This window comes from Haliaeetus leucocephalus, unplaced genomic scaffold (genome assembly GCF_000737465.1).
Source record: "Haliaeetus leucocephalus isolate CR32 unplaced genomic scaffold, Haliaeetus_leucocephalus-4.0 Scaffold273, whole genome shotgun sequence".
In the NCBI taxonomy this organism is placed as follows: domain Eukaryota; kingdom Metazoa; phylum Chordata; class Aves; order Accipitriformes; family Accipitridae; genus Haliaeetus; species Haliaeetus leucocephalus.
Window position 1 is genome coordinate 4,012,616 of NW_010972709.1, and position 10,227 is coordinate 4,022,842.

Genomic DNA, 10,227 nt, shown 5'->3' on the forward strand with positions numbered 1-10,227 from the left:
GGGAAGTACTCATTCATGAAGTAAGGATGTCAAGCATCCAACTAATCAGCAATGCTAAAAACCTCTGAATGCAAAGAAACTTCTCTCCATGGAAACTCCGTACTGGTCACTAACTCAATTCATCACCTATACAACACAGTCCATCCTGCACATTTACAAGCGTAATCATCATCCAGTCAGGGCCAAATCATCTACCAGGAGGATGATTCCCAGCCATGCAGCATACAATTCCATCACATGAGCATGTCTTTTGGATGTGATGGGGACAGTGTCAGAAGCAGGAAATTTCTCAGCCAGAGATGAAATCCACCACAACAAAAACCAGGGGTCTCCTTAGGATAGATTCATGTTCTAGAAGTGGATGTCATCAATTAATAATACAGAAAAGTTGTGGCTTCCTCAAGGAGTGAACTCATAGTATCTTAAAGGAGGCAGCATACTACTTGGGCTGCTGCTGAGACTGCTGTGGAATTCTACAGTGTAACTTCCCACAGAGTTCAAGTGCTCTGCTAAGCCTGGTTTGCTACTTATAGGACACAAACCACAGTACCCAATTACTAAAATCAGGAAACCTGGGGGAACACATTGCAGCTCCCTCTGGGGAAGCCAGGGCCCAGGACTCTGGGGGAACAAGAGGAGAAGAGTACGGTGTACATGCTGTTTTCATCTCAACATGGAGTTAAGATACAGCTGGAGAATGTGCTTGATCCTGGTAGCCATGTCCCAATCCTAGACTTAGAGCAGAACAAGCATATGTCTAAAGGTGGCTTCTGCCCACCTACTGATCTGACCTAAAGGAAGGAGAGTATCCTTGGAAAGAACAGACCGAGGAGTCTGCCAAGGGCATTTCATTTTTTTTATCAAAATCTGTAACCCCAAATCCTGAAGTTTTCACTGTGGAATCTGAAAGCTCACCTTGGCTCAGAAAGGACCTCAGTTCTGAACTTTAGCTCCTGGGAGTACTGGGTCTACACCTACCATGTCCAGACCATACAAAAACTAAGAGACAGGCAGGCATAATCTGGATCCATTAGAACCCAAAAAATTCAGCAAAGCACCGTCTGAAAGATATACAGTCCATGGTGCTAAAAGGAGCAAAGAGTTGCTACTGCCATCAGGAGTTGGGCAACGTGAATGCAAAAAGACCTATTTACAGTTGTTCTTAGCATCACATTTATGTATTACTTGGACAAGACACAGCTACAAAGAACTACGTCTAGACTTCACTAAGTTTGTGCAAGGAATCCATCAAACTGTCAGCATCTTCTAAAGCACCTAGCTGGAGAAAGAGACTGAGCACCTGTCTTTAAAGACAGTCCCAAGGGAGAAAGAATCTGAACCAAACTATTGCAAACTTAGAACTCCTCTTAAACCAAAAGGGAAAAGAGTTCCAACTTCATTCAGTTCCTGGAGTGGCTGCTGCAGACCAAACACCCTCCATCAGAAGAGGGCTGTGCTGAGAGCCTACAAAGACACACTTTTGCTTAGAAACTTCTCTCCTGGCATCACACTCCTCCCTGTGGAAGAATAAGATTAGGACCGGACAAGGAGTGCTCACAGAACTGATGCGCACCATCCCACTTCTGAGCTGAGCCAGCCAAGACTGCAAGGTACAAGAACATCTCATGCACAATAGCTCAGAAGTCATTACCACCTTGAACACTTGCTGAGACTGAAGAAAGGGGAAAAAGAAGAGGAAAGAGGACAAAACCAGAGTGTTCAAATGCAGATGACTCAAACACTGAGGGCTGTGTATTTCTGCAGCAAGACAAAGGAATGCATCAACATCAAAGCTGTACGACACACACCTCATACTTGGAAGCACATTTCTGTTCACCTTTTTCAGAAGAAAAAAAAAATCTAGTTCATTTATGGCCATGGTCCTGAGCTCTTGGAATTGAAAGATTACTAAAGACATACAGGAACAATCCATTGTGTTTTCAAGATTTTTATGGTACAACGAACTAGCCCCTATCACTCCTAGTTAGCATGAATGCAACCCAAACTTCCTTCTCTGTGACTTAATTGTGACAAGTCCTATACAGCCTGCTGTCAGTCACGTTGCTTCACCCAGCCCCCTCTGTTTACTCCTGATATGAATTTCCAACCAACCATGTCTAAGCCTACCTTCCCCACTTGTACCTACCATCCTATTTCCATTCCTTCAGCTTTCATGCTTCCCATTATTCTCTTTTCATCCCCATGATTCTACACTAAGCATTCTACACTCACCATTGGCAGCACTTCTCATTTCACCTCTATTACAGGATTTCTGAGGAGACATTTAAGTGGAAGGCTTTAAAATTGTTTGAGCTCTTGGAAAGGATTTTTTTTTTTTTATTAAAATACTTTAAGTATTTTATTTCACCACTAAAACCATGTAAGGCTCTTATAAATAACCATTCATCCTTCTTAGTTCAAAGAAAAGTACTATTTGATACACTGCACAAGTGTGAAGTGATTCATATTTGCTTTTCTAGAAACAACACTGGATTGCAAAGACTTTTGGCTCCCTATCTTGAAAGCATACTTTTACAGTAATTTGTTTCTGACTAGAAAAACATTTTCTACTTCAATTCCTCATGCTAAGTTTCCATTAAAATAAAGAAATGAATAAAATAACAATAAAAATAACCCATGGAAGATATTTCACTTTTCAAAGGGTCTTAAAAGCATTACTTCTCAAGCTGCTATTAAATTACCTGCATTTTACAGAAAATTAAAGCAAGACTTGGCCACTAAAAGACTGTTATAGTGATAAAAAGATAGCCAGCGTTAAGCTTTAATAAAACCCACCTCTTTTCCAAGTCTGAACCTGAATTATAATTCTTCCTTTCTTCTTTTCAGAAGACAGCACTACAAGTTTCACAAACAGCGGTTTACTTTATTTATTAACAGCAATATATTACTAGCCCCTCACCACACACAATGCAGTTTACAGCTTTTATTTATTTTCTTGGCACTGTGCCCATCACTTACCCGTAACGGCATCATAAAACTCTTCTTCACTATTCATCCTTCAGTATGAAATCTCTGTACAGCCAATCCAGCTTCCTCTAATGCATCGTTGAACTTGATTTAGAGATTAAGTATCTGTGTGCTGTCGAAGTCGCCTTCTGCAAATACCCAGCTGCTTTAGATGATCTATTTGACAAGACAGGGAACAGAATTAGCAACTTCCACTTTTTTTGTGTGCACAAACATGCACACTTGACAAATACTAATTTTCCTATTTCTTCCTATGGTAAAAGATGGATTTTTGCATTCATAAGCAAACAGCCTTCTTTGATACCAAAGTCATTCTGAAGACAAATACTACCTACAACAAGAACAGCTGATGTACTATGCCACACTTCTCTCTATATAAATACATCATATACATTACTGTAAAATAGATCTTATTTACTGCAAGTTAAATTTCAGGCAAGTACAGCTAGAAGGAGCAGAGAACCAAAGGAAGAAAAAGACAGCTGGCAAAACAAAAATTCTGCTCTTCAGCAAGAGGATCAGCCTTACCACATCCTTAACCCAGAAAGCTGGGAACAGGAAAGAGAACCTTTGTATCTCAAAATCTCACTGTTGCATAAAAATGTTGGACTTCACTGTACATCATGCAATCAGTATCTAGTGACCATTAGAGAAGTTTTGTTAGGCTACTGTGTGAACTCTTGAAGAGACAACTGGAGATTTTTCCCTCTAGAGGAAGAGTGTAAAGAAACAACAAATTTTTTTCTCAGTAAAACCAAGCACACTGCAAATAACTTACAGATTTATGAAGCATTCCAGCTCTACTTCATGGATCAACTAAATCAGACTTTTTCCAGATGGTTGGCAATGGTGTAATGTAAACATTTTTACTTCACCCAATTTTAGTCTAAGGAGAATAATGATAAAATTTTGTTTCCACTCCTACAAATGTTCATCAGGTACCAATGACAAGCCAAGTACACAATGATAAACGACAGCATGGCAATGCTATCAATATCTCCTCCAAAACAACCTCAATCTGTCAGTCTCAATTTTTTATGACCCTTGAAGATCCCACTGCTTTTGTGACAGTAGTTTTTCCAGAGTAATTATAACTTGCACAATACCATTCCAATTAAGAGAAACAAAGCCAGCAGAAGAGCTTGCCATGTTTGAAGCCAATTCCTTCTTCCTCTGCAAGAAATCAAATTGCATGATTCCTCCTGTGTTTCAAGTCTTTTTACCTCACTGCCCAGAACAAAAGCTATTCAGATGTGTCACACACATACAGTCCTTCCAATTCCCCATTCAGAAGGAAGAGCTAAAATAGCCCATTTTGGAACTTATCTAAGTTAATGAATGTGGCGTTCGCCTTGAAGCATTATGTCTGTCAAGGCCAGGTATTTCAGTTTGTCACTTTTCCCTTAGGAACTCCCTACTTCCTTGCCACTATAGGATTTTTATATCCATCTGTGCATCATGGTGAGTATCTGAGCTTCCACATTATATTCAGCAATTTCTTATTCACAAGTCCTCACCTCCACAACGACAAAACTATATACAGCTGCTTCTCTTGACTGTTGCTACAGCACTGTTGCAATTGCTCTCAGCTGGATGGTAATTTCCTTCCCTTTTTCCTGTGCTGTTCTCCAGTCAGAGACCTTTAAACCTCCTTCAGCTTTCTTGCTCATCAGTGACAAGCTTCTGACTTACTTTTGTCAAAATGCTGCATTCTCCCAGGCAAGGATACAAGAGCTCAAAACATTAACAAGTCAGATACATGTATGTCTGAAGACTTCCAGTGCAAGGCTATCAGCAAGTGCTCTGCTTACATAAGAGAAAGGAGCAGCAGCTTCACTTCAAAAAGATACAGGCAGTTCAGGCCACTAGCAACCATGCTGCCTCAGAATCAAAGAAAGGGAGAAATCCTCTTATCTAACAGTTGGTTCAAGAGTAGCAGCTAGCTCAGGTTTCTGGGTGAACTAAATAGCAGAATTGATAACATTGTTCTAAATCTGTACTGTAAGTTCAAGTCAGTGTACCTATCCCTGTGTTATCTTGCCTAGTAGGAGCCAGTCCTTGACTCTGTAATAAAAAAAAAAAAAGCTTGTTCATACCAAAGCTGCTGTCAGTCTTAAGAGTTTCTACAAACTTTCCAGCCCCACCAGCAATATATCTGGAAGCATCTCTTCCAAGGTCTCCAAATATGTCATATCTTTGCAGAGAATCTGTCCTTGAGGATGCTACTATGTAAACCTTTCAATTGAGGCAGAAAGAAGGAATCCAAAGAAAACTATTGTTACAGGAAACAGGAACTCGACATCTCATGACAACTGTTCACCCCAGACACCATTATCACCACGCTGGAATGACTCCACTAGTTTGCCAAAAAAGAAGTTGCATTAGAGGGCTTCTTTAACCCTCCAAGGTACTGTATCCTTGAAGATGCAAGACATTTATGCCTTCAATTGTCTGCAAGTATTGCATCCTTCTTGCAAAACAGCAGCCAGTATTTCCAGAAGGAAACTTGTATATGCACAAGATACAACCTTTATGATCAGGACTACAATTCCCTCATCTTCTCCATGTCTTCTTGCATCTCCCCTTTTTATGTTTAGTCTCTATTTTTTATTTAAGCTCTTGCAGCAGGACTATCCTGTTATTGCATACAGCTCATGTGGTGGGATTCTGTTCTGAAACAGCCTTATATCTATCTGCAACACATAAAAACAAAAAAAAGAGCTAGTTCAAAACCCACTCCAGTTCAAATGCAAAGAGCATACTTCCTCAGGGTCCCTATCCAAACATAGTCAGTTACGTATCAGCTTGGAAGCTTCAGAGATGCTTTGTAACAGCAACTCCAGTATGCTATCTGTAGTCTTGTATAGAAGGCACTAAGAAATAAAAATTACGACTTAAAAAATTGTCAGTTATCTCAAGAGCCTTAAACTAAACACGGTCATACACATGAATGCCAGTTTCTCCTCCCACCCCCACCCCACTCTCCCCCCCAATAACAACTGCATTACAAAAGGACTTGTCAAGTGGAACTACAACACACAGCATGCAGTTTCACTACAAAGACAATGAAGCTTTCGTATAAAAACACTCACCAAGTATAAATGAAGTAACTAGAATCAAAGATTTGATTTAACTGAAAGCAAGAGTTATGCTGTGTTCTCCTGATATGCACCTCATACCACACCTTAAGTTCATTGTTATTTGAAAATGAAAGTTCAGTTATATCCCTGTAAATTATATACAAGCTTTGTAACTATTACCTAAAGAACAAAATATTAATGAAGTCACTTTAAATAATAGCCACAAATTCTCCCAAGATGGTAGGAGCATTTTTAAAAGGATAAAGTAATATATTTTGCGTCAGAGTTACACTGGCAATAACTTAATGCTCATATCACTTCTTTTGCAGTCAGTTCTTCTATTTAGCAGAGATTAACGTGAATTTGCATGTAGCTCAACAGACAATGATAACAGCATTTAGCTATCATGAGCCAAAAAGCTAGGATTAAGTCCTCTTCTCTTACTAAAAGCAACTGCAAAAAGCTACTTTCAACTAGGCTGAAATGCCAGAAGACAAAAACATCCTATTTGCTTCATATTCAGCATTTGTAATCTGTATTTCCTCCTCCATGTCCATGAAGTACCAAAAGAATTCACTTACACACGACCACCTGTAGTTAACAGCTTTTATCAAAATTGCCATTCAAAAGAGGGTGCAATATTCCTGTGTCAAACAGACCTTCAGGAGCTTAGGACCAACTGCCATCATGGAAAACCTTTCATAAAGCATAAACACCATATCATGTTCACATCTTTTATTCCGACAGTGCAGAAGGAATAAAAAAGTATATTTAGATATTTTCTTACATACATAGTAATTATTAGGAATGTAACAGTTTTCCATACAGGACTTCACTTGCTCTTTGTTATAGAGAACACTATTTCAGCAATCGGGGTTTGATGGTTTACAGGTTAAAATTATCTTAGTGGGCTTCTGTTTAACAGCCAGTGCTTACAGGCTGGGTATGGGTACTCAAGACACAGACACTCAGAAAGGTGCTTTTGCCTAGGGATTGCAGCCCAGCTGCATTGCCACACTGATGACCAAAGAGGGACTGATATAAATCATTTTATAAATAACAGGAAAAAACTGCAAGTAGAGGTATCTTAAGAGAACTGGAGATTCATAATTTAATGATGACAACACACCCTGGACCACAAGCAGCCCAGATTTTGTGGTTTACAAGATAAGCGACAAAGCTCATCTATTTCCTCATATTTTAAGGCTACAGATTGCTATATACTAATTGGATTTATTATGGGATTTGTGTGCATGAATAAAAACTGCCCCATTTATTTTCATTTTTGTAATAGATTGATTTCCCTACAGGAGAGATGTTATTTTTGAAGCTCAAACTGAAAGACAACAGATAAAAACATCCAAAAAAAGAGTAATACCCATCCCAACAGTACAACTTCATAATGGGTTGGTAAATCTGTACTGTAGGCTGTATTATCTTATATTCTGCTCTGAGAAATTCTCTGTACTAGTTGTCCAGAATATTCACAATAAGATTTTACTCCTTGAAATTACATTTAAAGTGAGTGCCAAAGCAATTAACAGAAAACAACGAAGCTTAACATAGTTTACTGAAGCAAATCTTGAACAAGTTACTTGGGCAGAACCTAGTTTTTCTAGTCATTTTTGCTTATTTGCATGCCAATGCCTACAATATACAAAACCAGACTAGCAAGAGTTAAGCTAAGCGTAGCATGTGAAGTCAAAAACTTGTAAGACCTTCTGGTATCTTCTAATCAAAGGACTACTATTTTGATTCCTCTGAAATAAGCTTTGCACATTGGTGATGTTGTAAAGCCATCTACAAACAGGATAAACAAGATATTATGCTGTCCAATAACACAATTTAAAAATGCAGATACCAATGCTGAAATAAAAATGCTATGTTTGTCCCAAGCAAGTAACCCCAAAACCTGAACAGGTAAGGGAGGGAAATATAACTCCTAGTCACATGGGCACAAAGTCTGGTTTGTACTTTGGTTATTAAAAAGTCTCATCGGTGCTGCACAACTAGTCAAAAGCCAGTTACTCATTAAAACCCCTTTAAATTCTCACAATTTATCAGAAAAGGTTCACACATTCTTGTATGACTGATGACCATAGACAGTCCTTTTCTTAAAGGACAGGAGGATGTTTTACAAAGGCAAAGGACGAAATAAAGCATGCATTTGCAATAAATACTGCGGAAACACAAGAAAATACCTGCACCACGTCCACAGCACACCTTGAAATAGGTTCTACAGAGAGGAGGTAATTACTAAGATTGACATACTGCTTTCCAGAAGTACATCTGTCACAGACAGAGAGAACAAACAGAAAGGGCTCTTCCTAAACATGCATGGTACACCAGTGGTCACAACACATACTAAGTCAGATCCCGAGAGGCTCACTCTCAGCAGAAAACATGCTTCTCTCAGTGATCTTTACAGCCTTGATGCAGAGATGTAACTATTCATACCACCTACACTATGGTGACAGCTAAGGTCCCGTGATGAAGGAAGAACAAAGTTGTATCGTACCTGTCAATCAGCTGGTTATGAATACTGTCAAAGTGTTCTGTCAAGCACTGTGTTGAACCTGGAACTCGACAGTGACACCTACCAGGTGATCTGGCCTCCGGTAACATACTTTGCTTTCAAAAACTTAACTCTGTGCAGATCGGAGGGTCCCGTACAAGCTCACAGGCCCCAGCAGTAGAAGGTACAGGGAACTCTTTTCTAGGGATACAGTATCAGTAAGATCAGTCCCAGACTTTGCACTGTTCCCACTTATTTTAAACCATTTCCTCCCACTTGAATTTATTTTAAAAACTAGGGCAAAAGTGCAAGACTTTCCAAATCACTTTATGAAGTATCTAATTTGCTCAATGCATTCTGTGACACACGTGTAAGCATCTATATGAGAAGAGATGCACACACACCTTGCAAAGAGAGGTTGCACCTTCACAGGCTTCTCTCTGAAACCAAAGGTGTGGAGATCCACTGCTGGCTGCGCGGTCAAAGGCTGCTCTCTGGCACCTGTACTCTCCACATTTATATGCCAGATGAGGCTGTGGAGGTGACCTGTAATGGTTGTCCATAACATCATTTCATTTGCTTACAGCTCTATCAAGTACTAAAAGTTGAAATTTCCTATGCCATTTACCTGGTTAGTAATCCTTCAAATTTGCCACCACACATGCTTTCTCCTTCTCAAATTCCATTCCTCAACAGAAAAAATTAAAAAAACCCAACAGCTTATGTCTCTGTTCCTAAGATCCTGGATCCTCAGAACTTATACACCAATTAAAGAACCCCAAACACTAGTACCTGTTCAAAACAACCTGTATAAGTTTAAACATGCAATTACTATGACTTAGTTAATTCAACATAACTAGTTACTCCATACTAACTTGTTCTTCTATGTTAATCCTCAACAAAGACCCAGCTGGTTAACCAAAAGTTACTCCTCCTTAAAGAAACATTTACATTTCTATAGAAAGGTAAGCGTTTACAGCTGGAGCAGCTAATTTGACTGGAATGCAGTTCAGCAAGATCAGTTTTGAAGTCTGACTGGCTGACTACAGCTGCAGTGTCTTATTCCTCCAGACCTGAAGTTGAAATTTCACATGTAGCAATTCTGGAAAGCCACTGCTTTATTGACACCATCCTGCTACCTTTACAAATCCTGGTTTCCTCGCTCTTAAAGCACATGTTCTAGCTCTATGAGACATGTATAAAACACTAGGTCATGTTCATTATACAGACATTGAATCTGCTTGTGAGACCAAGGAGAATTTAAGTAAAACCAAGTACAGAAACAGTAAGCTGTCAGGAAAATAAACACAGATGTTCACCAGCATGAGCAGGTAAGGTGTTAGAAGCTTAATACGCTGGAACTAGAGTGCCACCAAAGAATTAAGGAACTAGCACATTCATCAGCTTTTTTACAGGCATAACAAGGTTTTGTTGGATGTGCACTTCCACAGCAAATTTCAAAACAAATTAAATATATTAACTTGAAAGGAGAATACTTGCAAGGAAGGTGCGGGGGGAGAAAGTTACTTGAGACCTTCCTCACAAGAAAAAATAATAAAAACTTTCCGTCAAATGTCATATGATGAAATACTGCACAAGTATTGCGGGGGGGGGGGGGGGGGGGGGGGGGGAACACCACTCACA

At 39.4% G+C, this 10,227-nt stretch overlaps 1 protein-coding gene across 5 annotated transcripts in view; it reads right to left on the bottom strand.

Annotated features, from left to right (window-relative positions):
* The window catches only part of OSBPL2 (oxysterol binding protein-like 2), a 39,038-nt gene that overhangs the window by 22,086 nt on the left and 6,725 nt on the right, over positions 1–10,227 (bottom strand). For 4 of the 5 annotated variants that reach the window (XR_774489.1, XM_010569558.1, XM_010569554.1 and 1 more), the window contains exon 2: positions 2,980–3,144. Coding sequence is in view for 4 of the 5 variants with exons in the window: in XM_010569558.1 (XP_010567860.1) it covers positions 2,980–3,016 (37 nt within the window). In the remaining variant the exon portion in view is untranslated. Of the gene's footprint in view, positions 1–2,979; positions 3,145–6,649; positions 6,732–10,227 lie in introns of those variants that run through there. The other variant, XM_010569555.1, reaches the window with a different exon arrangement.